Source organism: Carettochelys insculpta, chromosome 5 (genome assembly GCF_033958435.1).
Source record: "Carettochelys insculpta isolate YL-2023 chromosome 5, ASM3395843v1, whole genome shotgun sequence".
Lineage (NCBI taxonomy): Eukaryota > Metazoa > Chordata > Testudines > Carettochelyidae > Carettochelys > Carettochelys insculpta.
This window is the reverse complement of record NC_134141.1, coordinates 104,508,686-104,536,264: the sequence shown is the minus strand read 5'-3', so window position 1 is coordinate 104,536,264 and position 27,579 is coordinate 104,508,686. Positions and strand designations below refer to the sequence as shown.

The following is a 27,579-nucleotide window of genomic DNA, read 5'->3' as shown; positions in this document are numbered from 1 at the left end:
GGCTGTTACCTTTGAAAACTGGGGGTGACTGGAAAAAGTTATGGAACTGAAGACCAGTCAGCCTCACCTCGGTTGCTGGAAAAATCATGAAGCAGGTCCCCAAGGAATCCATTTTATAGGATTTGGAGGAGAGGAAGGTCAACACAAAGGCAAGTCATGCCTGACCAATCTAAGTGCGTTCTAGGATGTGGTAACTGCCTCTCTGGATATTGGGACACATTGGACATGGTATACTAGACTTTGGGAGACCATATCAAAGGTTTGCTACAGTATTCTTGCCCACAAGTTAAAGTAGTACTATAGCTTGGAAGAAAACTATAAGGTGGGCAGAAAGCAGGCCAGATTGTTGGGTTCAATGGCTCGTGATCAATGGCTCAACATTTAGTTCGTAGCCAGTACCAGAGTGCCACAGGGGTCAGTTTTGAGGCTTTCGTTCAGTATCTTCATTAATGATTTGGCATGATGGAGTGCACCCTCGGCAAGTTTGCAGATGGCCCTAAGCTGCGTTGTGGAGAGGTAGATACTCTGGAGGGTGCAGACAGGATCCAGAGAAACCCAGACAAAGTTGGGGATTGGGCCAAAAGAAGTCTGAGGTTTAATAAGTGCAGAGTCCTGCACTTGGGATGGAAGATTTCCCATGCACTGTTGCAAGGTGAGGATTGACTGACTAAGTGGCAGTTCTGCAGAAGAGGATCTGGGAATTACAGTGGATGTGAAACTGCACGAGTCAACAGTGTGCCAAGAAAGCTAACAGCATTAGTAGGGCTACTGCCAGATGATTGCGTAGTGTCTATTTGCCTTTATTTGGCACTGGTGAAACTGCATCCATCACATTACAGAAAGGACGTGGAGGACGATGAAAATGATTAGGGGGGCTGGGACACATGACTTGTGAGGAGAGGCTGAGTGAATGGGGCTTGTATGGTCAGCACAAGAATGAGGAGAGATTTGATAGCAGCCTTCAACTGTTTTGATGGGAGGTTCTGAAGAGGTTAGCACTAAGCTATCCTCAGTAGTGGCAACAAACTATTTCATTAGGGCTACATCTACATGGGCAGCCTCTGTCAGCTATCACTGCTTCCCCAGCAAAAGAGCTGTCAACAGATTGCAGCTACATGTACAGAGATCCTCTACATGGCCAGTCAGCTCTGTCAACAGAGTGAGCCCCTTAACCCTGGCCCAGATGGAGGGCAACCCCTTCCTGAAGTGCCAGCCCTGTGTGCCCTTAAAGTCCTCTCCAATCCCCCCGGCCCACAGTCTGTGCTCGTGCTGAGCCAGGCACACCTGCTGGTGGCACAAGCAAAGCCCATGCAGGGACCCCAGTCCGAGAAGCTGGTCCTTGGCACACCAGTATCATCCCGGAGCAGCCCCCAGGGCTCACCCTGATTGTTGTGTTACAATGCAGCTGGTAGGACACCCCCAGAAGCAGCATGCCCACGCATCCTCAGGGGCTCGGGCATGTCTCACCATACCCCACCAGCTCCAACTGGTGTGACTCCCTGGTGATGAGTCCACGGCCGGTACCCCCACTGCCCAACTTCTGAATGAGGAAGGGGACCTTCCTTGAGCTATGTACCCGGCTCATCCCTGTGCTCCACAGACAGGACGCAAACATGTGGCCTGCCCTCACCCTCAAGAAGCAGGTCACTAAGTTTGCAGAAGTTGGCAAAACCTGATAGGTACCACTCCATGGGCCACTGCACCTGTGGGCAACACATCTTGAAGAACAAGTTATAATTACAGAAAAAAGGGTTAGTGACATATCATAACTCAGAGATTAATCATAGGTATGTAAAATAAGTCAACAGATTGCCAATGGTGGTGTCTCTAGCAGCCAGAGGTGGTTGGGAAGGGGAGGGAGGTTTGTGGTGGCAGCCTAGCTTTGTGGCACAGCACAAGGAGAGACAGTGTAATTGCAGGCTTAATGGAGCCTGCTGTGCAAGTCTCTGTTCAGCAATGCAGGGATGCAACCACTCGTAGGGAAGCACCCATAATGGGGCTACTATAAAAAGAGTCAATCCCTGTGACACACCATTAGAGATGGAGATGTTCAATGATGATTTCATGGTACAATGTGACATCTTGTTTACAACTGCAGTTTTTAATCAAGTCAAACACCTTACAGAAGTCTGTTACAGAAATAGCATTACTTTTATCAACCAAACTTGTAAGCTGATAATTTTAACTAAATTTGACAGGGTCAATAACTCCTTGTGTCATTGTTCTATTACAGGACTTCATTAATAAATGAAAGTATCTTGGAGTTGCTCTGTTAGCCAGGCAATCCACTTCTTAAATATAGGCCTAACTGTGTTTCAAGCCATATTGAAAACACCATTAACAGTACTGGTAGCCCTCAGTCAGCTCTTGTAGAACTCTTGCATGGAAGTTATTTGAACCGACTGATATGTTCATCATCAGCTTGTGATACCATAGAATAGAAAGTTTTATTATATGCAGGACACCTGCCCCCACCCCCTAAGTATTTATTGAACACTTCCACATTATTATTCCTCATTTTACTCTTGTAGTGGACCAACTGGCTGCCTAGTGTAGATGGTAATGAACAACATTTTTCCATCTCATTAAGCAGCTGGATGCTTGCTCTTAATTTCTGGATCATCAAATATGTCACTTACCTCTCACATAGTAGACCAGAAAAAAATCGGTCTGAAAGTAGCCTAGTGCTGTTGGCTTATGTATATACCAAATAAATGTAAAGAATTAGTGCACACTAATGCCCTCAATAAAGTTACAGTAGCAATTCTTGTCACATTAAAATCAAAAGGTGATCAACTGGTGTTCTTAGGCTATTCACCTTGTTAACAGCATAAACATGAAAGGAACAGATTTTGATCTGCACAGCAACTGATATGTCTGCCACAGGACAAGTGGTAAGAGCTTGCAAGCCAAAATGTTTCTCTGGGAAGGTACTGTCAAACAGTTTTACATTGTTTCACATCACTGTTGTGATGAATCACTTGGCAATTACCCGTTATGTTCATTCTCGCTGGGGCACCTGGGACTGGCCACTGTTGGAAGATAGACCTCTAGTCTGACCCATATGGCCATTTTCAAAATTGATTAGTTCTACGTAATAGGACTCTGAGAAGTTATAGATGAATATAAAAGAATAATTGTATATAAAACACCCAAATTACTCAGTCATTTTTCTTTATATTTTAGAAGTGTTATCTGTCTGTGAGGCTGCTTGTTCAAGAACTCCTCACAAGCAGTAAGCACACCAAATTTTGTATGCAGCTTCATCGTATCATAAAGCAACATCAGGATTTGGTTGTGTCAGTATAACAGGATGTGCATGGAACGTCATTGTTTCTCTGCATGCTAAGCACTCATTCGTCATCACCTAGAGTATCTGAATAGTAAATTTTCTAGCTTGCTTTCTCAAAGCTCTGCTGCTAAGTGAGAAATAGAAGGGAGACTAAATTATCATAAATGGTCCTTAAAATCTCTGAAGAAGAAAGGAGCTGGAAGCTTAGCCATAACTTTAACTCAGTATCCCCACCTATAACTTACAATAAAAGGCACCAATGTAAAACCAGATCCTATACCATGATGTTCCTTCCAATACATCCAAAAAACAGTAAAGAGACCAAACAAATTCAAAAGATATAATTAACACTGCATTGCTCTAAAAATATAAAATGAAACTTTCACTGCATTGATATTAAAGTAGTTGAATGCAAAAACCTCATCATTAACACACCTTAAATTATCCATATAATTATTGTTATAAATAAGGTCCATATTGGCGCACAAGTTTTTTTACCCACTCAGTGTAATGTACTTTCATCAGTCTTCATATTCTCCTGAGCATAAGAAGAGCTGATGAAAGAAACACTGCACATTAACACCAAAGTAATATTGTCTTTAACCCAAGAAACTGAAGAATCTATTTCAAAGAGAGTCGAACTCCATGGTGTAAGGGCCATACTCAACTACTGAGTTATGTTTAAACCACCAAATTGATTACAAGGGTTTTGTTTAAAATACAATGAATGTGTAGTCAGGCCCTATTTTACCCAGAAAGCTAATTGTTTACAACTCCCATTAAACATCAAATAACTGCACTAAACTGCTCTGAAAGTGCACAGATGTTAAGAAATCCTCACTTCACTTTTCTTCCACATTCGCTACCATAGCCTCAACAGCATTCCAGTCCAGTTTGCTGAGGATACTTCCTGTGCTTTCAGATATGCTGTCAATCTCAATGTTAAGCGGAGAGCAATCTTCTTCATGAGAAACCTATGGTGGAAAAAAGAGGTTGAATGTTAAGCCAAGGTACATACAAGGCCTCTACAATCCCTACAAAGTTAGCAAAAGTGTTCATTATGGTGCTATTTAGAACTTCAATTTAAAGAATCATCTACTAAGACTTTGTAGATTGGACAAAAATAATTTTCTAGCAAAGAACTGGGTCACATGGCTACTTAGCAGCAACTGAAACAAACTATAAGCATGCAAGAAATCAGGGTACATTTGCAAGTTATAAGGTAGCTAGTAGTCTTCCTAGTCCATGCTATGCTAGTATGGGCAACAATTTTAGAATGTAAATCTGAGTCCCTGCAAAACTGCTGCTGTACTATTTACATGAGAATCCTTAGCTATTACCTGCCCCCTACACAGTCTGGATACGAAGTATATCTCAAATGCAAAAGAGGTAATTAAGGGTTTGTGTCAACTTATTCCTATTACAAATAGAGTGCTTACCTCAAGAGGAAAATTGTAATTGTCATGGAGGAGTCTTTGAATGTCATCAGGGACACTCCAAGGACTTACTGAATCTCGCTCGGATTCACAATCAAAATCTCTCTCCTCTGTCTGAATTGCAGCTGTACAGGGTATGGGTCTGCTCAGATTCTTTGTGCTGCGTGCTAGATTATCAGAGGCTGAATACCAGAACACAAAGAAATCATGACATTGAATTTTGTGATGAAATAAAAATCTATCATTTATAGTTGTCTGGCCAAATACTTTTAGCTAAATCATCTGTACTCTTACTCTTCCAAAATGTATTAGTAGCATTCTCCTATTCTGAGTATGGCAGAAACTGCATGATTTCACCTCTGCCTAATCGCAGATAAGCAGGTTTTGCTTGCTTGCCTCCTTCAGCAGCAAGACTCATGTGTAGTCAGTCAGAGTGTGCTGTCCAGCAAATGAGCATGCAGGAATGAAATAAATAATTGATATCTATTTCACAGAGATGGAAGGGACATTCAGAGATCATGAGTCCAACCCCCTGCCCTTACAGCAGGACCTATCACTATCCCTGACAGATTTTTTTTAAATGTATTTGCCCCAGATCCTTAAATGGCCCCCTCAAGGGCTGAGCTCACAACCCTCTGTTTAGCAAGCCAATGCTCAAACCACTGAGCTATCCCTCCCCACAGGAAATGACTATTCTAACACAATCCTAAACTGAAAGCCTACGCTAGGCAAAATTAGCTGCTCACCCTGCTTCTAACCAACCACCATAAGCGCTCCAAAGACCACTCACAACAGTGTTACAAAAAGGGAATGAAATGCTGTGAGCATGGGCACCTCCTAAGCCAACATGCCAAAAGCACGCGCTCATGCTCATTAGTGCAGCAGAGCCAATGGGAGCAGGGCAGAGCAGGGCCCCTATGGGCAGAGACTGGATAGGGGGCCACTAAGTTGGTAAACAAGTGCCATGTGCTTCATGGTGGGGCTGGCTGGACAGACATGATGCTGCACCAGGGCAGGAGGGTTGAGAGCAGGTAAGTCAACATTGTTCTCTGGCTGAGATTGGAGGTGTTGGGTGGAAGTTGTGCCCCCTCCCCCACCATGTTGTGCTGGCCCAGCCCTATCTGGGTGCCCCTAACAGGGCTGTGGGTAGAAGAGGTGGAACCCCCCTGCCATAACTGACTGGAAAGGGCGTAGGGGGGGCTGCTTCCTCCCTCCCTCTGGTGGCTGTTGGGAAGCTCTTTGTACTGCTCCCTTGCCTCAGGCTGCCTCCAATCCTTGGCTGTTTAGTTCTGTGGTGGGGCCTGGGACGACTCTTTCGGTTGGTCTCTGGGCAAAGTGCATGGCTGAGCCGCACCATGCAGGCAGGAGCCTCTGAGGGGAAAAATCCAGGGCATGCAGCCGAGAAGGTAATGGGTTAGGCACCCTCTCAGGTAGAAGCAGCAAAGTCCCAAGCCCGAAAAGGGGGCCACCATCATGAAGCTGCAAGCAGCAGAAACTGGGAAGGAGGGAGCAGTAAAGACAAGGCGGTAATGTCCATCTGCAGCCCATTTAGCTTTGAATTTAATAAAGGCATTTATAATTAAATTGGTCTTTGGTTTCCTGTATCAGTATGAATAATTTAAAGTATTAATCATTCCACTGGGTACCTGCTTTGGTCCCATACAAAACAAAGTTATAAGTTTAGCAGTTGCATGACCTCTACTCTAATTCACTGGCTATACTTGTTTTTATTTCAATAAAAAAAGTTATGTATCATATAAAATAATTAAAAAGTGTCTTAGAATGTAAATCATATGAGCAAATAATTTTACACATCAAATTTTATGAACTATTAATAAAACAATAACATTCTATTAAGTATTAAATTATCCATTAAAATTACGGTATTGTATTTAAACAAGACTTGAAAAAAAATATAACATTTACCTAAAACAATCTATAATAATAAATAAATAAGCCTTTCTGATAAACGTACATTCTCTTTGAAATGCCTGCACTAGAGCCTATTCACTGAATTTAACTTTCTACAATAAATTTCTATGGAAATATGCCAGAGATCCTGAATTTTGGAAGTATAAAATAATACATTAATAAAAATGCCTTTGCTAATTCGTCTGGTCACACCAGCTCAGCAACATTTGGAGCTGTAGGTTCCTTAGATCTTTTGGGACTTATGGATAAGTAATGTTGCTGCAGTTCAGTTTCTTGAAGCAGCTGTCAAACTTTCTTTGACCTTGGGAGTTAAGGATATTGAGGGACAGTTTAGACTTCCACCATGAAGTGATTTTTTTTTTTTTTAAGATGTCCTTTAGAGTCGTGTTGCTTAATGCAACTTGATGTGACTGGCAGGTGCTCAGAGTCTATGGTGACATGCACAGTATAAAAAGCTACATAAATTACAATACCTGAAATAAAATTATTGGGATTTAACCTTTATAGGCAATAATCAGCAAGCTTCTTATGCTCTCCTGAGGAGAAGACAATTGGAATTGTATCTTGCTACTACAATTGGTCTAAAATTTCCCAACAGAACATTTTTTCCAGCAAAATTGGTATGTTCATAGGAATGTGGTGAATCTGATGAAATGCCATGGGAAATCTGCCTGACACCTGGGCAAGCTGAGTGTTGGAGGACATTTGCCAAATGTTCTTGGAACACTTAGTAAAAGCCTTAACTACTTCTACCTAATTACACAAAAGGAGGCTCCCAAACATAATTAAACAACCTTTGATTTCATTTCTCTAATGTCTGATAGGTGCTGGAGGTCACATATCCCTAAATCCATAAACACTTAATTTTAGAAAAAATAGTAACTTCATACAGAAGTAATAGACAGGCCAATTAAACAAATCCTCCTCGCCCATGAGTCTAGTTTTAGAAGGCGCAACACTCCATTACTCTACTTAAGCATCAGTGACACTAGCATAAACCAGAGCAATGGAAAGGAGACTTTGGCCTCATTATAGTCTATATTTGTCTCATCCTTTTTCCAAACCTTGTTGGGCTGAACTAGGTCTTCCTTTGCTAAAACCCATCCTCTGTCTTACATTGCCATGCAACCATACTCTCCTCTGGCTAAAATCTGTCAGCATTCCTCTGCGAGTGGCTTGGGATGTTTGGTCTTGAGGCCGCGTGGCAACTTAAAAAAGAAAAAAAAATTTTTACACTAATTTCACATAATACAGCAGTGAATGTAAACCCAAAATTATGACTTAGAACTCTTCTGCACCTTCTCCTGCTTTAAACATTTGGAATTCCAGTTTACTTTAGAATCTAAATTTTGATTAACAAATAGCCTTGCAAGAATTGTGGGAGATTCTGAACTGATTTGTTTCTGTGGGAAGAAATGGTATACTTAACAATGGAACTCATATGTAGCACAGGGTCTCAAACTCATTTTTAAACACTGATATATTAATATGACTTGTTCCACAGCAATCTGGGCTTCAAACATGGAGTGCTAGAAAGAGTCTAGAACTGGTACATAGGAAAGAGGCAGAAGAATGGGTTCTAAATGTACAGTGACAAACAGAAGTGGAATAAGGCATTTTTCTAAAGTTCAGCATTTCTGCTCTACAGCTCCACAAAAATCTGAATGTTTTTATCAGTAATACCATGTGTCTGCTTCCACTCTTCTACCATATATTTATTAGGGTCTACTGCAGTACTAAGTAGATGCCACAATTGAGGGGAAACAGTAATACAGAGAGGTGAAGAGATTTGCTCAACTTCACCACGTTAATTTGTAGTAAAGCTGGGAATAGAATCCAGTGCATGGGTACTGTTCTCTCCCATGTGGTCTTCTGTATGTTGCTTCATAAATGCATGAGTTTAACTGTTTTCCTACTATGATTCATAAATATCTCTCATAGAAATCAGGAGATAAACAATGTATTTTAGGGCACTTACTGTTCTTTTCAGGATATCAAACGACTTTCAGTCAGTGGTAAAACACATCAAAACATGAAAAATTTCAAAAATTTTCAGGAAAAAAACCACACTTTAATGAAAAATATTTCAATTCTTCCCACCCCCATTTTCCAACCAGCTCTAGTATTTTGCAGTGTGCCATGTAAAAATACTATTGGCTATAATTTTGTCTCATTGTTAAAATAATTGCATTGGAGCTTTTTAGACACAGCACTATTAAATTTTATCTGAAATACAACATTTCTTTGTTCTGTATATCTTACCTGGCCTATAGTTGCCAGGATAACATGTTGCATTTCTAATCCCCTCTTCAGATATATTCTTGTGTAATACCACAGTGGTAGTTCCTAAAAAAACACAAAATCCAGTTTCAATATTGCATATATGTTGGTTCTCAAAAAGGAAGAGAGAGAGAGAGTGTCAAAAAAGGCCATGCTTCCTGGGTTCCATGTACCCCCTTATTATGGGCCCTGGACAAACAACAATCAAGACCTTCATGAATACAGAAAGGAATGGTGAAGTAGTAAAATAACTGACATCCTATCTCAGGCTGAAGTCATCATTACCATCTCCTCTTCAAAGAGCAATATGGATCTTGAGTCTGGTGCATGCATTACACCATAAGCTTGTTAGCTTCCATGTACAAAAACATCAGATGCTGCAGGGAACCTGGGCAAGATCTTTGTTCCGCATGTGCGTGCACACACACTCTCTCTCTCTAAGAAATTTAAATTCTTACCCCTGAACTGAGCTAAACCATGAGGTGGAGTAGAATGGGATCTTGCTTGACTCAAGCCAGGATTGGCAGCATTTCTCCTCCTTTCGGCTTGACTTGCTGATATACTGCAATTACCAGGACGACTTCTAGAGCAAGAAGAATGAAGCATATATTTTTCCATTGCTAGCAATGTACCATTATATTAAGACAGATATATTGCAATAGAAACAGACTGTGAAACAATAATATTCTCTCCTAGATATTTAATAATTTGTAACATTAAATCAAATACCATGACTTTCTACAAAGCAATAAGCAGCAAAGTACAAAACAAAGACAAGTTAACTATCTTGGTGATAAGTTTCATGGGGATAGCCATGTTAGTCTGTAATTTCAAAAAGAAGAAGAATTCCTGGGGCATCTGAGAGACTAACAAATTTATTAAATCATCAACTATCTTGATGATGTATGCCACTTCTGCAGGAGTATTTATTTCTGAAAAAGGAGAGGGGTCAAGATGCTCTGCTGAAGACCCATATATGTGTGTAAGTAGGGTCTGCATGAGCTCTCTTCTGATGCATACAGATGAGCTGCGGAAGACAACTTCAGGAACTGACCTTGTTTGAGCAGACATGTCTGCTCTGCCTATGTGTGTGGCATCACGGAGGTGCTTTTCCCCAAAGATCACTTTTGGTTGATGTTGGATTACAAGTTACTTTATTATTGTGTGCAGGAGTAATGAAGTGGTGTTATCCTTATTGTGTAAATCAAGGGGAGTCAAACTGTGCTTGTTGTACTCTGAGCAATTCATTCTCAAACTGAATTGTTCGCACTAGGCAGGGAACTGGGAGGGACAATGGACAGGGTAGGGACAGGTGTTTGTATCTGGTGGTGTGGGTGTCACCTAAGGATCATAGCTACCATTTAATCATGCATGCAAGAGAGGAAGTATTGCCTGTAAAGGCAGCCAGTGGACAATGTATAATGTTACCAGATTACTGGGTGGGGAATTAAGCTGGTTCTGTTACAAAGGAACTTCTAGATATTGAACCCAGCCCTTGTCTGGCTGAAGAGTTACTCATGCAAGTGCAAGCAGAATCAGTCAAAATATCTAGTTTTTACTAGTCTGACTTTTTAAAGCAAACAAACAAAAAAAAAGAGATTGTTGCCAGATATTTGAGGGCTCATGAACTCTTACAAGCCACCAGATTCTCAGCTGTGATTAATATCTCCTTGATGCAGATAAGTGGGGATGGAGTTGAAGGAGCTAGTTGCAGCTGGCTTTACACTATCTAGCTATGGCCTCCAAAAGGGAAATCTACAAACCAGACCAGCATAACAATATTCAAAGACCTGTTCTCCGGTGTGTGCAGAGGGATGGTGTATGAGTTATATGCCAGTTGGAGACTCCCACATACCAGGTGAAGTAGAAAGATCCAGCTGTTTTACACTTCTGCCATTGCTGTGACATTTAACTTATTCAAACATGTGCCCTGTCACACAGGACTTGAGATGATCATCTCATCTAACAAATTTGAAGTGCAAAAGAGAAGCCTGTATACAAATGTATGTTTTAATATGTTACCCTCTAGTAGATGTGAGATGCGGCTTTCTGAAATCTTGAGGAGATATCACTGTTTTGGACAATTCTCTAGATTCACTTGCAGGAAGCTGCACTGTGTCAGATAACATCTCGTTCATTAGGGAAAGAGCTTGAGACACTCTAAGATTATGATGCTCAGACAACAGGGCTCTTTGGAGAAAAAGAGTAATGCAAAAGTTACACATTAGTTCATTAAATCATTCAGTGAAAATTATTTTAATTACAGCTTTTTATGTATTCCTCAGTCCACTTTTGTAACATCCTTTTAAAATGGTTATTGAATTGCTTTTGGCAGTCCATTAACCACAGTTATGCAAATCTTAATTTGTGTATCTTTTGCCAACGGTTTTTTTGGGAGAGGCTTTTCTGACATTTGGCCCCACGTAGAAAGAGGTGCACAGGGATGTCAACAGAATCCTCCTGACCAGCAGAAGTTTTGTTGACAGAAGCCTGCGCTCTAGACACAGCCCAAGATGTGTTAGAATAAACATCTTCAACAGAATGAACCAGACCATATTAAAAATAGTTAATAGAAAACAAAAATATAGACCAGAAAAAGTTAAATATTCAACTTTTTCCTAAAGACAACTTAGTGGGAATTATGACAAACTGTTGATGTTTACATCAAAAGTTATTAATATTTGAAACTCCAGGCTTAAAACAGATATAATTAACAAGGCTCAGAGACTGATTATTAATTAAAAAGTATATAACAACTACCAGAACAACATTCTTCGTAACTTACTTATCTTTTTCATCTTTCTTTTTCTGATTCAACTTGATTTCCTTTGCAGTGAGACCAAATTGCTAAAAAAAAAGAAAACGCAAACAAGTATTTAATTTATATATATGTGTGTTAGTGTATATGTATTCACCTTCCAAAAATGTTATTTGATTTTATTTATTACAGCTAGTCTTTTGAAGTTAGATTCTGTCTTTGGAGGCATTACGCAGAGTAAGAAACAAAGTGGAACTGTCCTGGGCCATAAAGGGTACAAGCCTTGCTTCCATTTGACAAAAATAATCTGAGGATGGCTATTTGTTCTAAATATTGCTTGTGGCTGGGGACTTGGAATCGTTTGATTCTGCCAGTAGGGAAGCCAATAACCTAGATCTTATGATTTCAAACTGAACAATGAACTGCATGTCTGAGTGCATCATCATCAAAGACAGTTTCTATTACTGCCATATTACCATCATTTAGAGGTTGTCAGTTTCTGACTGGCCTGACAAAAACTCAGATTTTTAAACCAATCTTTGAGGACAGAATAAACAAACGTTCAGGACTTCTTAACAATGAACTTCGACTGCCCTTGAAAGATGGGTATCTCCCTAATGGAAGCTGAAAGAACTTTTCATCTCAAGATGTTACAGTCTCTTTCATTGTAATCACAGGGTGCCATATCAGGATTATGGCACATTTGCCTCTGACCACGGTCAGCTCCACCATCGACAGACAGCAAGAGGAACACCCTATTGCTAACTAGTTTGAACTACCTACCTACCAGCCTGGATGCAATTAGGGTGGTATTCATTCTTCTGAAATCATTATCATCATTTCTCAAAATTCAACAATCCAGCACGCCAAATTTAGGAAATTTTGTAAATACACACTTTTCCAAATAATCACTGATCAGTAGTCAGTATTCCAGACTGCTACTACCCATATCACCCTTAGTTCATACCAATCCATGAGAAGAAATTTATAGTATTTTTTACAAGACTAACAGTGTGGTAAAAACAGTTACTCTTCCAGGTATGAAGTAATCTTACCATATTATTTTTCAAATTAAATGGATTATATTCTCTTTGTCGTTGTTCTTCCAGTTTTTTAAGATATTCTGCCAGTCTTTCCCTTTGTTTTCTTTTCATCCAAGTTTGTATCCTTTTTCTCTCTTTTTCTGTTTTTTGAGAATGTCTAGCTGCAGCATCATGGATTCTGAGGAGAAATATAAAACATAAAACAATTCAGTGTGTCCTTTAAACTATCATGATGATACTTTCATGAAAACACAGATACTTTAAAATTCAGACACAAAAAGCCTAAGTAATAGCAACTGGAATAGTCTTAGTATATAAAGGGTTTGTCTACACTACCAACCCTCCTTCGAAGGAAGGATGGTAAGTAGGGTGTTGGGAGTTTACTAATGAAGTGCTGCGCTGCATATGCAGTGCTTCATTAAGCAAATTCTGCCCCCTCCCCGCCAGCTGCAACTTTGAAGTTTTAAACTTTGAAGTACCAGCTTACGTCCAGCCACAGCTCACCCATCGGTACTTCAAAGATTCGAAGGAGGAGTAAAGGGACTTCGAAGTTGTCCAGGCACTCTGAAGTACCAGCAGGTAAGCTGTGGCTGGACGCAAGCTGGTACTTCAAAGTTTAAAACTTCGAAGTTGCCATAGGGGGGAATTTGCTTAATGAAGCACCGCATATGCAGCGCAGCACTTCATTAGTAAACTCCCAACACCCTACTTACCATCCTTCCTTCGAAGGAGGATGGTAGTGTAGACAAGCCCGAAGTGTAACTTACTAGAAAGGCTGGCATGTGAATATTTCTCAAGGGATTTTCTGAAGTGTGTGTGTGCACATGCGCAGGCTTCACACAAAGAGAAGTTACTCACCGTAGTAACAGTGGTTCTTCGAGATGTGTCCTCATGGGTGCTCCACGTTAAGTGTCGGGCTCGCCCCGGCGCTGCAGGTCGGATCTTCCAAGCAGTTTCTGCTGGACCGCGCATGCGCCGGTGCGCACCGCTCCCTTGCGCACTCCCGGCCACGTGCGCGATCCGGTCCCTGCCAGTTCCTTGACCAACCGCCTCGGATGCTCCTGCAAAACACTAAACAGGGATCCGAAGCGGGGAGGATGGGCGGGTGGTGGAGCACCCACGGGGACACATCTCGAAGAACCACCGTTACTACGGTGAGTAACTTCTCTTTCTTCTTCGAGTGTCCCCGTGGGTGCTCCACATTAGGTGACTACCCAGCAGTAACCCAAAATAGGAGGTGGGTAATCAGATCATGTGCAGCTTGTCCCCGAGAGGACCGCTGTCGAGAGACGGGTAACCTCTTGGAATACCCTGTGTAGGGCATAATGCTTGGCGAAGGTGTCATAGGATGACCATGTCGCCGCTCTGCAGATGTCTTGTAGCGCAATGCCCTTGAAAAAGGCTGTTGATGCCGCCACCGCCCTAGTGGAGTGAGCCCTGGGCGTGGCCAGTAAAGGAGTCTTTTTGAGTTCGTAGCACATTTTTATGCAGGATACGATGTGCTTCGAGATTCTCTGCGAAGAGAGACCTTCTCCTTTTGATTTGGGAGCGAGAGAGACTAGGAGTCTATCCGTTTTCCGGAAAGACTTAGTCCTGTCTATACAGAAAGCCAGCGCCCTCCTCACGTCCAGGAGGTATAGGCGTGCCTCTTTGTTGGAGTTATGAGGCTTTGGATAACGAGGGTAAAACTATAGGTTTGTTAATACGAAACTCTGAAGAAACTTTGGGAACAAAGGCTGGATGCAGCCGTAAGGTTACCGCCTCCTTGGAAATTACTGTGCAGGGTGGCGTTGCCATGACTGCCGCAAGCTCGCTCACCCTGCGAGCTGACATGATTGCAAGAAGGAAGGTCGTCTTTATTGTAAGGAGACGGAGGGAAACCATGGCTAAGGGTTCAAACAGTGGTCCCGTTAGCGCATTAAGCACCAGCTCCAAGCTCCACGAAGGTGGAAGTGGTTTCCGAGCGGGGTATAGGTTTACCAGCCCTTTGAGGAACCTGGTAATCATGGGATGGGCAAACACCGTGTGCCCTTCCTCTTCATGTCTGAAAGCCGATATAGCGGCAAGGTGGACCCTTCAACGAGGATAGGGAGAGTCCGCCTCTCTTGAGGTCCAGTAAATACTCTAGTATTACAGGTATATGCGCAGCAAGGGGGGCTAATTGCTTGGTAGAACACCATGCAGTGAATCGAGTCCATTTTTGCTTATAGGGCTTCCTGATGGAAGTCCTCCTGCTACTTTCTAGGACTTGTTGCACTCCCTCCGTACACGTTCTCTCTAGGGAGCTGAGCCATGGATTAACCATGCTTGCAGTCGCAGGCCTCGGGGGTGTGGATGCACTATGGACCCCTGGACTGCGTGAGCAGATCCGGCGCCACCGGGAGGGGCATCGTTGGACCGTCCGACATGCGCAGGAGTAAGGGGAACCATTGCTGTCGATCCCACGTTGGGACTACTAGGATCATTCGGGCTCTCTCTCTCCTGGCTTTCTGCAAGACTTTGTGGATAAGCACTGTGGGAGTAAAGGCGTAGAGCAGGGGGCCCCTCCACAAGATCGCGAATGTGTCCCCCAGGGACCCCTGTCCCAGTCCTGCCCTGGAGCAGTATCGTGGGCCCTTCTTCTTGTGTTGAATGGCAAACAGGTCTACCTGGGGAAAACCCCATGCGTGAAAAATCGGTCGTAGCAGATCGGAACGGATCTGCCACTCGTGTGTGAGTGTGAAGCGCCTGCTCAGCTGGTCTGCCTTCACATTGCGAGTGCCTGGTAAATACGAGGCTTTCAAGGTTATATTGTTGGCGATGCACCAGTTCCACAATCGGACTGCTTCCGCACATAAGGCACGGGACCGAGCTCCTCCTTGCTGATTTATATAAAACATGGTGGACGTATTGTCTGTACTGATCCCGACTACTTGCCTTGTATATGGTCTCGAAAGTGTTTGCAGGCGTTGAACACTGCTCTGAGCTCCAGTATATTTATGTGCAGTGACTGTTCCGTGGAGGACCACAGTCTTTGCGTCACCTTTTCGCCCATGTGTGCTCCCCACCCTATGTGGGAGGCGTCGGTAGTGAGAAAAACAGATATTTGTGGTTGGTGAAAGGGCACCCCATTAGCATGTTCTTGGGGTTCACCCACCATTGCAGGGATCTGTGCACCTCTGTCGTGGGCGACACCACCCTGTGGACAGTGTATGCTGCCGGTTTGTAGACGTTCGCCAGCCAGTGCTGCATGCTGCGCCTATGCAATCGGGCATTCTGTACCACAAACGTTGCTGCTGCCATGTGGCCCAGCAGCTGTAAGCACGTCAGAACCGGCACCGTAGGGCTGAAGGTGATGACTTGCACGAGGGAACCAATGGCGCGAAAGCGGGCATCTGGTAGATAAACCCTTGCTGTGATGGAATTTATACGTGCCCCTATGAACTCTATGTCCTGTGCGGGGTCTATCTTTGATTTTGCCAGATTGATGACCAGGCCCAGTGAAGAGAACGTGTCTGCTGTGACGCGTATCATGCGAAGTACCTCCTCCTTTGAGGACCCTTTCAGTAGGCAAGTTTTTTTTTTTTGTTTTTTTTTTTCAGATATGGGAATATAAACACCCCTTGTCTGTTCAGGTAGGCTGACACCACTGCCAAGGTCTTGGTGAAGACTCTGGGGGCCGAGGAGAGGCTGAATGGCAGAACCTTGTACTGAAAATGTTCTTTGCCTACCATAACCCGGAGAAAACGCCTGTGAGCCGGGTGAATAGCTATGTGGAAATACACATCTTGTAAGTCGAGGGCTGCGAACCAATCTCCATCGTCCAGTGCCGTAAGTATAGAGGCGACTGTGATCATCCGAAAGCGTTGCTTGCGCAAGTACCGGTTGAGGCCTCGAAGATCCAGGATGGGCCTCCAGCCTCCTGTCTTTTTCCCTGTGAGGAAGTATCTTGAGTAGAACCCTTTCCCTCGGAGTTGCTCTGGCACTCTTTCCACTGCCCGTATAAGCATAAGATGGCCTACCTCCTGCTTGAGTCTCGCTTCGTGGGAAGCGTCCTGTAGGTGGGGTCTGGGTGGAGGTCGTGGCGGTGGGAGCGACTGGAAGGGAATCGCGTAACCCGTGGCCATGATCTCCAGTACGCATTTGTCTGTGGTGATCTTTTGCCACTGGTCGTAGAATGGTCGGAGGCGATGGTGGAACAGTAGCTTCGGATGACATTGCGCGATGGTAGCGATAGTGCAGCCCTCGATCTGTGTGTGAAACTTGTGGCGTTTGGCCCTGCCCCGAGGACGCATGGCTCTGTTGAGAACGTCGCCTGGGAGTTCTGTACTGTTGGTGCTGTTGATGTCGCCCTTGCTTGTAGCCCCTGTGGTACTGGGGACGCTGTGGTTGATACTGCAAACAGCTTCTGCGTGTCAAAGGGGAGATCAACGATCTTCGCCTGCATATCCCTCGGGATACCCGATGTCTGGAGCCAGGACTCCCTGCTCATGACCACTGCCGTAGCTGTTGAGCATGCTGCCGTATCCGCTACAACTAGGGCGATCTGAACTCCCGTCCTCGAGGCCGCGTAGCCTTCTTGCACGATAGCCTTGAGCACCGGCTTCTTGTCCTCTGGAAGCAAGTCCATGAGGGAGGTTAAGCTAGAGTAGTTGTCGAAATTGTGGTTCGCTAGATGCGCTGCATAATTTGCCATTCTCAACAGTGGGGTGGAGGAGGAGTAGACCTTTCTGCCAAACAGCTCTAGTTTCTTGGCATCTTTGTCCATTCCCCGCTTTTGAACTGAGATGTTTTTGATCTCTGTTGAGATGATTCTACCACCAGAGAATTTGGTTGCGGGTGGCTGAATAGGAACTCCATGCCCTTCGCCGGCAAGAAGTATTTCTTGTCCACTCTCTTGTGGACAGGCGGAATAGTCGCAGGGGTCTGCCATATCTTAGTGGCGGACTCCAAGATTGCTTCATCAAGCGGTATGGCTATTTTAGAGGAGGCCGGAGGTCTCAGATTTTTCAGGAGCTTATGGTGCTTCTCTTGCACCTCTGCTGTCTGGATGCCTTGCGTGAAGGCCACCCTTTTAAACAGCTCTTGGAACTGTTTGAGATCGTCCGGAGGATGGACATCCCCCGGGGCCGTAGCCTCATCCGGGGAGGACAATGAGGAACCGCTAGGGTACGCCTCTCTGGACCCCTCCGGGTCCTGTTGACGGTGGTACATCCGCTCGCTAGAAGCTTGCGAGGGGAAATCCCGGGGTTCCAGAACCGACTCCCCCTGAGATATATGAGTCTCTGTCCCCATTCGCGATTGCCCTCGGGGATACGGAACCATCTGTGGGGATCTGTCCCTGGTAGTATGCCTATGGTGTCTATGCCCCGCATGATAGGGGCGACCATGGCAACACGGGCACTGCTCCTGGGATGGTGACCTGGACCACTCCCTTGGTGCATAACCCCTACGTCTGGGGGAGCAAGATCTTCTGGAGACCTGGGACGCTGGAGAGACCGATTTGTGATAGTACTCAAGTGGCTCAAAGCCCAAGAAGGGCGAAGGTGGTCCAAGCCATGGGGAGGCTGGCTGTAGAAATGGAGATGGGGGCTCCGGATAGACTAGGGGTGACCCCTGCCTTCTCGTTGGAGTCTGCAGCACGAGCGGAGGGCTCAGAGAAAGCAACTCTGCAGCCCTGTATGGAGAGGGACTGCGGTACCGTGTTTTCTGTGCTGCCTTTCCTCTCCCCTGTGGGGGTGGCTCCGCCCCCTGACGCGTCGGGGATCTCGGCCCCGTAGTCTGCACCGCGCTCGGCATGCTCCTCAGCGGTGCCGCGCGGACGGTCTCCCCCGGTGCCTGCAGGCTGCGTGCCTGTGCACTCTGCGCCGCCGGCTCCCCGGGGGTCGGTGCCGCTGTTTGCGGTGCCGCCGGTTCCGGCGCTTGCTTGGCCGCCGCCCTGCCCTCGGTGCGGGGCGGCTGTTTGATCATTGGAGGCTGAACCTCCGCCACGTGCGTCTCTGCACCGCCGCCGATCAGCTGTAGCTGCGGCTGGGGGCTGTGCACTCCACCCGTCCCGCTCGCTGTTGCTGCTGGCAGGGATCGGGTTGGGGAGATTTTCCTCCGTTTTTGTGCTGATGGGGTTAGGGACGCGGCTTTCATTTTATGGGCCCCGGAGGGTCCCTCCTGCTGCGGCCGCTCCGGCATGTCTGGCTGGAGGGCCTTGTCGAACAGCAGCATTTTCAGCCGCATTTCCCTGTCCTTCCTTGCTCTGGCTGTTAACTTGGCACAGAAGGAACATTTCTGACTGACATGGGATTCCCCCAAGCACCTTATGCACTGACTGTGCCCATCAGACGCTGGCATTGCGGCACGACACACACTTCTTGAATCCTGAAGAGGACATTGTGGTGAGTCTTTGATTTGTTAATAGGGTACTTAGCACCTTCTCTGTGCTTGTTCCCCTCTCAGATAAAGCCTGCCGCGGCAGGAGGGCTAATGGTCCTAGGCTCCTGGCCTCCGGTGCTCCGCTTGTTACTAGGATAGGAAGCTTTGAATTCCTTTCCTTTCTTTGTTTTTTTTTTTTTGAAAACAACAGCCGACTAACTTAATCTAAGACTGAAGAAACTTTAAAACAATTAAAAACGTTAAATACGCTAACTCTGGCCGTAGCCTGAGCGGATTCCGTCTGCAACCAATGGCGGTTAAAGAGGAACTGGCGGGGACCGGATCGCGCACGTGGCTGGGAGCGCGCAAGGGAGCAGCGCGGTCCGGCACATGTGCGGTCCGGCAGAAACTGCTTGGAAGATCCGACCTGCGGCGCCGGGGCGAGCCCGACACCTACCGCGGAGCGCCCACGGGGACACTCGAAGAAGAACTAATGCTCTGGATAAAGCTTTAAATAAAAACTGTTCTTGGCACAAAGACATTAAATGGTAAAAACAGAAGAGTTTTAAAATATTTTAATATAGATAATAATGATATGAGAACCAAGAGAACTTGATTAGACAGACAATCTATTTTGTACCCAGGCCCTTATAGAGCATCACCTAAACAAGAATATTTGGGTAAGATTGAAAAGTTGTTTAGAACAGAAGATCCTTTATAAAACTGGAAATATTAATTTAAGATGCTCATAATAAAACTTAACTATGACTCTGTTTAATAAGCCAATACCTTTTTAATGAGTCTTTTAATGGTAGTGTAATAGCCAATAATGCCCCACTGCCTTGTGGGTTATCCTGGGAAGGAGCAAGGCTAAGGGAGTAAACCCTGACAGAAAATCCGGAGGGGAGTCCTAAGGCAGTTCTGTGCCAACTTCTGGCACTGACACGGCAACTCCTGCAGCTGAGCTGGTACCAGACATAGAGGTTATCCTCTCCTTTGGACTATATCAGTAAAGCCGAGAGGGGGACACTGGCATCTGGGCAGCACAGGGTCCCAAAAAGAAATAAACTGTCCAGGCTCGCACCTGGAGAGGTACTCCAGCATCGCTTAACAGCGTTGAACCAACACGGGAGGTAACAGATACCAGTTATAAGCTCTTGCTCGATTGGCATACAGAACGAGTGCCAGGGGTTGCCTTCAATGGTGGGAGAGATCATCGCATCTCACTGGACAGTCACCGCCTGCCTCAAGCTGGGCAGACCCCAGCCAGTCGGGTAGTGTCCCGCCACAGTTCACCTGCCTCACTGGGTGCGTGAGGCTTAAGGTTCCCAAACCTGACAAGTGACTGAAATTTGAGCACCAGGCAAACCAATAAGAAAATCAACAAGAAAAGGAAACTATTGAAGTGTTAAGCTTGCTTGCTGGAATGTGCGGACCATGCTGACCGGTTTGACTGAAGATATTCAGGACATCAGCAACATGCAAAAGACTGCTGTCATCAATGAGGAGCTGAAGGGGCTCCAAGTTGACATTGCTGCTCTGCAGGAGACACAACTCACAGATTCGGGATCTCTAAAGGAAAAGGACTACACCTTTTTCTGGCAGGGTAAAGCCCAAGAAGAACCCAGGGAGCATGGTGTTGGCTTTGCCATCAGAAACACCCTTCTACAAATGGTGGAAATAGTCATGGGCGGATCAGAAAGATTCCTTCAGGTCATACTTCAAACTTGCACCGGTCCTGTCCACCTGATCAGCACTTACACTCCAACCCTGTACGCCACACCAGAAGTAAAAGACAAGTTCTATGAGGTGCTTAGTGCTGCCATAGTGCAAATACCTGCTCGCAAACAACTGCACATTCTGGGTGACTTCAGTGCAAGAGTTGGAGCTGATCGTGACTCATGGCCTTCCTGCTTAGGCCACTTTGGTGTGGGAAAAATGAATGAAAACGGAGAGCGTCTTCTCGAATTTTGCACGTACCACAATCTGTGCATCACAAACACATTTTTCCAAACCAAGCCAGAGCACAGAGAGTGTCATGGAGACATCCATGCTCGAAACACTGGCATCAACTAGACGCGATAACCTCAAAAACGTCCTCCTGACACGCAGCTATCATAGTGCCAACTGCGATACAGATCACTCACTAGTTTGCTCCAAACTCAAGGTGAGACTCAAGAAGCTGTACCACTCTAAACCAACTGGAAGGCCCCGCATTGATGCCAGAAAGACGGCAAACTCAGAAAGAGCCGACAAGTTCAGAGTGACCCTCCAGGAGAATCTGCGCAGCAGCTCTGGGGGTGCCGATGTGACATCCAGATGGCAGCATCTGAGGGATACAATTTACAACACGGCCTTGTCGGTGTTTGGAAGAAGAGCTAGAAACACAACTGACTGGTTCGAAGCTAACTCCGATGAGATGATTCCAGCCATCGAAAAGAAGCGTGCTGCACTCCTGGAGTACAAATGCCCACTGAGCCAGAGTACCCTGCAAGCACTCAGAGCAGCCAGAAAAACAGTACAGCAGACAGCCAGGCACTGTGCCAACAACTACTGGCTCGAGCTATGCAGCAGCATCCAGACCAGTGCTGACTTTGGTAATCTCAGGGGAATGTACAAGGGCATCAAGAAGGCAGTAGGATCCACCCAGAACAAGATGGCACCTCTGCAATCCAAATCTGGTGAAGTCATCCCTGACAAAGCCAAACAGATGGAGCGCTGGATCGAGCACTACTCCGAGCTGTACTCACACAAGAACATTGTGGTTGATACAGCCCTCAATGCCGTCATGCTCCTACCAGTAATGGACAAACTGAATCAGGAACCAACTGTGGATGAACTGAAGAAAGCCATCGACAGCATTGCAGTAGGGAAGACCCCAGGCCAGGATGGCATACCACCAGAGGTAATCAAGTGTGCCACGGACACCCACCTGCAACCCCTACATGAGCTACTGTGCCTGTGATGGAGAGAGGGAGAGGTTCCACAGGATATGGGCGCCACTAACATTGTAACCCTGTATAAGAACAAAGGAGACAGAAGCGATTGCAACAATTACGGTGGAATCTCCCTCCTAAGCCTCACTGGTAAACTGTTCGCTCACGTCATCCTCGGCAGACTCCAGAAGATTGCTGAGAGGGTGTATCCTGAATCACAGTGCAGATTCTGCGCAGAGAGATCTACCACTGACATGGTCTTTTCTCTGAGGGAGCTGCAGGAGAAATGCAGGGAGCAGAGGAAGCCACCCTAAATTGCCTTCATTGATCTGACTAAGACCTTCAACTTGGTCAGCAGGGATGGACTGTTCATACTGCTCCACAAGATAGGCTGTCCACCACAGTTATTCAAGATGATCCAGTCTTTCCATGAAGACATGAGAGGAACCATCCAATATGACGGCACATTATCGGATGTTTTCAGGAGCGGCGTCAAACAAGGATGCATCCTTGCTCCGACATTGTTCGGGATCTTCTTTGTGCTCCTCCTGAAGCACGCCTTTGGATCTTCAACAGAGGGAATCTTTTTGCACACAAGATCTGATGGGAAACTGCTTAACCTTGCAAGGCTGAAAGCTAAATCTAAGGTGCGGGAAGTCCTCATCAGAGATATGCTGTTCACAGATGATGCTGCTGTAGTGTCACACACAGAAGACCAGCTTCAGAAACTGCTGGATTGGTTCTCCACAGCATGCAAGGACTTCGGGCTTTCCATCAGCCTAAAGAAGACAAATGTACTTGGTCAGGACGTTGCTGAACGCCCATCAATCGGCACTGACAACTATACGTTAGAGGTCGTCCACAAGTTCGTTTACCTCGGGTCCACCATCACTGACACCCTGTCATTGGAGACTGAGTTAAACAGGAGGATCAGAAAAGCAGCCACAACTCTGTCCAGACTCAGCAAGAGTGTGTGGAATAACATCAAGTTGTACACCCACACCAAAATGCAAGTCTACAGAGTCTGCATCCTCAGCACCTCCTTTATGGCAGTGACTCTTGGACACTGTACGCCCGCCAGGAAAAGAGGCTGAACGTCTTCCACTTGCGCTGCCTCAGGCGCATCCTTGGAATATCATGGAAGGACAGTGTCCAACATGGTCGTCCTTGAGCAAGCTGGAATCCAACCATGCACACCCTCCTCAGGCAGTGGCGGCTTCGCTGGCTTGGCCATGTCCACAGGATGAATGATGGAAGGATCCCAAAAGACATCCTATATGGCGAGATAGCCTCTGGCAAAAGACCTCCTGGACGCCCCCCAATTGCGCTACAAAGATGTTTGCAAGAGGGACCGCAGGGAGGTAGACATCGAGCCGGACAGCTGGGAGGAGCTGGCAGACGATCGCAGCAAATGGAGGCAGGAACTAAACAAGGGCCTTCAGAAGGGTGAGATGAGGATCAGACAGCTAGTAGAGGAGAAGTGAGCCCACAGAAAGCACAATAAGGACCTGCCAGACACCCATTACACATGCAACAGATGCAGCAAGGACTGTCACTCTCGTGTGGGCCTTCACAGTCACAGTCGACGCTGCAAATGATGATCCCAAATGGAACTACGAAGGGCGCGATCCAAAGTCTACGTAGACTGAAGGGTGCCTACTACTACTAGCCAATAATATATATTTGTAAGCATTACCTAGGATTTACACAGCAATTTGTTTTCAAAGTACTTTAGAAACAGAATAAATAATCCTTCCCTTGCTTCTTTTCGTAGGAGGTAGATAAGCGTTTATTAATATCCACTTTATAAATGGCAAAACTAGCTAACAGAAACTAAGGGATTATATACATTAGGACATTCAGAAAATTAATCCAAATTAACTCTGTCAGTTTGAAATGGATTAGTTAAATAACCTTAAATCCCTGTGTGAAAGTTGTTATTCAGAATCCAAGTGGTTTTAACTTGACTTAGATTCTTTCATTCTTGAAGAGAATTAAGATAAACTGATTTCAGATTGCTTTATTTACGAATGGTGATGTACACAAAGGCTTAGTAGAGTTTAACTCAGGTGAATTTTTTGTTGGAACAGGGGTGTGTGGGTCAAGTTCTGAATTTGTTAACCAATGTACAGTCAAGGCCCAGATTCCAAAGAAACGTTTTTCACACAAGTGTTCCTGTTCAACAAACACATACAATGCTGTGTCATATACCCAGGACCTCCTGTTTATAACCTCCAAGAAAGATAAAATAAATTACCTCTGAGACATTGAGAAAGTATACAGATAAAATGTTGAAGAGATGCAAATATTAGCCTTAAAACAATTTCAGACAACTGTTTTAAGTTTTGAATGCATTTTGAGTTTATAAAGAGTATTAAATTGGTTTTAATGAAATAAAACTATAGGAAGCCTATAACTCTCCCAATTGCCCCCACTTCTAGCCTGCTGATTACCCACCTACAGCAGGGCTACCATATTTCCCTAATCTGAATATGTGGCTCATGTGGCAGGCCACTTGGTGTTGCCACTCCTCCCTCCCTCCATGCCCCAAGTTGAGTCAAGAAGAAGAGATGGAGACAAGGAAGAATAAGAACAGGGAACACTTATGGTTTGGGATGTTGATGGCAAAGAAAGGTGAGAGTCCTTTTGAGCTTGAAGCCAGGAGATGAAGCTACTGGACTGAGATCCAGCTAGTGGTGTGACACCCTCTTGAGGGCTGGGATAATACAGGGGCACAAAGAAGGCTCTGGGTGCCACGACAGATGAAGGAGATTCCAGAAAGTGGCCCTAAGGAGGTGGCAATGTGGCATTTTATAAGTACTTATTTAACAATGCTAGTTTTAACCATCAAGTTGATTGTTTTGTTAGTGCTTTAAACACTACTGAATTTAAACTATTTAATTCACATTACTTAATATTACATTGCAATAAGTTAATACAAAGCAGAAGTGCAGAAGACAGCTGTAATATTACCTGGAGACTTTTTTATCCTGTGCTTTTGTAGTGTCCAGTTCTGTAGTGGAAATGCTACCCTCTATTACAAGATCATTAACAGTATCAGTAATACCATTCAGTCCACTAATTTGCAGGGGATCATCTATTAAACTCAAATTTAGGAACAAAAACAATGCTGTAAATGAAACAGGAACATATTCCTAAGAAAAACTAAAAATAACAGTTCTTAAAATCTTCACTTTGGAGTTCAAATGCGCAAGAATATTCTCCTTATTCAATGACTAGGTACCCATACTCCTGTATACCGAGTCGCCCACATTTCTTCATATATATTTTTAGACATATACAGAACAATATTCAAAGTGTGGAATAAATTAATTCATTTCCATTAGGGCCACAGCACGCTGGGTTGGATTTTTAGTCAATAACTAACACAATAAAACCATTACGAAATTTCCAGAGCAAAATTTAGCCCATGAAAATAACATTTAAAAACCTATACACACTAGTAATATCTTTGATAAATGCTCAAAATGTGAAACTAAACAGCTTTCAGCAAACTGCAGAGTATTTTATATAGAATGTTTTTTCGGTTCCTATTAGAGTGGGTTAAGGTTATACTGATCCATATCACATATATGAAATTGCCTCACTGGAAAAACATTACACGTATGCTTTTATTATATATATATAAAATGCAGTGTGCACGCGCGCGCACACACAGGTATATCTAAGCATACATGTAATGTTGTTCCAGTGAGGCAATTTCATATATGTGATATGGATCAGTATAACCTTATTTTTATTTGTATTTTTATATAAACAAAAATAAATGAAAGCTTTTAGGTTTAATACTCCATTTTCCATAAGGCTTTTTAGAAATACAATGCTGACAATGTAGTTTAACAAAATCTGTGATTATTTCAAAATACTTACGTATCACCTAAATCCTCATTTATATGGATGTCTGAAATAGAAATAGCTTTAATTAATTAAAACTTAAACACAGGCATTAACATCTAATGTCTGTGCAAAAGTAACAAGACACAAATTTGTTAGATGAAATAGAGCCATTTTCAAATTGGATATGTACACATTACATTGAACATATGTACCATCATACAGGTTAAACTACCCTGTGCTCTTGAGAGGATTTGGGAACATGTCTCCTAGCATCCCTGTTACTACTTGGTTAGTGGTCAGAGGCATTCAAAGTGTGTCTACACTAGCAACTAACTTGGAAAATAACTTCGAAGTTAGGCACTACATCGAAGTAGCCAGGAGAGAGTCTACAGCTTCGAAGTCCTTACTCCATTCCCAGGAATAGAGTAGTGCCCTACTTTGAAGTTTAGCTTCGAAGTAGGGTGTATGTAGATGCTCACCTTCAAAGCTGATTACTTCAAAGTTATTTTTGTAGTGTAGAGACAGCCTCCATGTAACAAAGACATTGCATGGCTCGGCAGAGCGCGAGGAAGGGGGGTTGCAGTAGTGCCTGCCCAGCAAACTGGCGTTGTGTGGTCCCCAGGGCATGAATGGCCTCCAGCAGGTAACACTGAGCCTGCAGCCTGTTCAGCTCGTGTCTGTTCCCTGGCCATTATTACCTGCTTCAGCCTCACTGCACGTTGGCTGGCCGTGTGTGCTGATATCCCTGTGAGTGGGGTGCTCACCCACTCCCGAGTCCCAGCCTCCCCTCACCACTAATCTAAGAGCAGAGCTGCTGCCTGGTCTCCACCCAGGTATACAGCCCGTGTCCAAACCGGTTCCTGTGTGGACACATGGATCAGCGGAGTTTAGATTAAAAGCAAAGTCTGTGGTAGGGTTGAGCACACTTCTCTGCTTTTCAGGGACTCTGCACTAAATCAACTTGAACGCTTATATCAGCCAAGGCACAGGGGGTAGGATACTTTGGTGATGCATATCGCAAAATGCATGTTATAGCCTTGCATTTCAAACTCCCATTTGAGTACACAATTCTTGAGAGCAAACACCAAAGCATGCAGTCACTCAATCAAGAAGATGTCTGCATTTGGCTTCAATTTTTATTGGGGAGGAGGGGGGGACTTTTTTTTTTTTTTCTCCAGTTTTCAGTCTGTTAGAACTTCACCAACCCATGAACAGTGTGCATATTTATGACGTGAAATAACTTTGACTTCACAATAAAGAGAAGTTACTCACCGTAGTAACGGTGGTTCTTCGAGATGTGTCCCCGTGGATGCTCCACAATAGGTGTCGGGCTCGCCCGGTGCCGCAGATCGGAAATCTTCCAGCAGTTTCTCCTGGATTGCACATGCGCCGGCGCGCGCCACCCCCCTGCGCGCCCCCGGCCACGTGCGCGATCCGGTCCCCACCAGTTCCTTGACCAACCACCTCGAATGCTCCTGAAAAACACTAGACAGAGATCCGAAGTGGGGAGGATGGGCGGGTGGTGGAGCACCCACGGGGACACATCTCGAAGAACCACCGTTACTACAGGTGAGTAACTTCGCTTTCTTCTTCGAGTGGTCCCCGTGGGTGCTCCACAATAGATGACTACCCAGCAGTAACCCAAGAAAGGAGGTGGGTAATCAGTTTATGTGCAGCTTGCCCCCGAGAGGACTGCTGT

General features: G+C 44.8%; 1 protein-coding gene across 1 annotated transcript in view; it reads right to left on the bottom strand.

Annotated features, from left to right (window-relative positions):
- Positions 1 to 2,088: 2,088 nt before the first annotated feature.
- The window catches only part of CPLANE1 (ciliogenesis and planar polarity effector complex subunit 1), a 166,032-nt gene continuing 140,541 nt past the window's right edge, over positions 2,089 to 27,579 (bottom strand). The window contains exons 44-53 of the mRNA XM_074995640.1: positions 25,914 to 25,944; positions 24,996 to 25,127; positions 12,754 to 12,919; positions 11,726 to 11,787; positions 10,963 to 11,130; positions 9,399 to 9,523; positions 8,923 to 9,006; positions 7,725 to 7,868; positions 4,732 to 4,910; positions 2,089 to 4,266 (exon numbers count right to left, since the gene is read on the bottom strand). Coding sequence (XP_074851741.1) covers positions 4,135 to 4,266; positions 4,732 to 4,910; positions 7,725 to 7,868; positions 8,923 to 9,006; positions 9,399 to 9,523; positions 10,963 to 11,130; positions 11,726 to 11,787; positions 12,754 to 12,919; positions 24,996 to 25,127; positions 25,914 to 25,944 — 1,223 coding nt within the window. The 3' untranslated portion in view covers positions 2,089 to 4,134. The remainder of the gene's footprint in view (positions 4,267 to 4,731; positions 4,911 to 7,724; positions 7,869 to 8,922; positions 9,007 to 9,398; positions 9,524 to 10,962; positions 11,131 to 11,725; positions 11,788 to 12,753; positions 12,920 to 24,995; positions 25,128 to 25,913; positions 25,945 to 27,579) is intronic.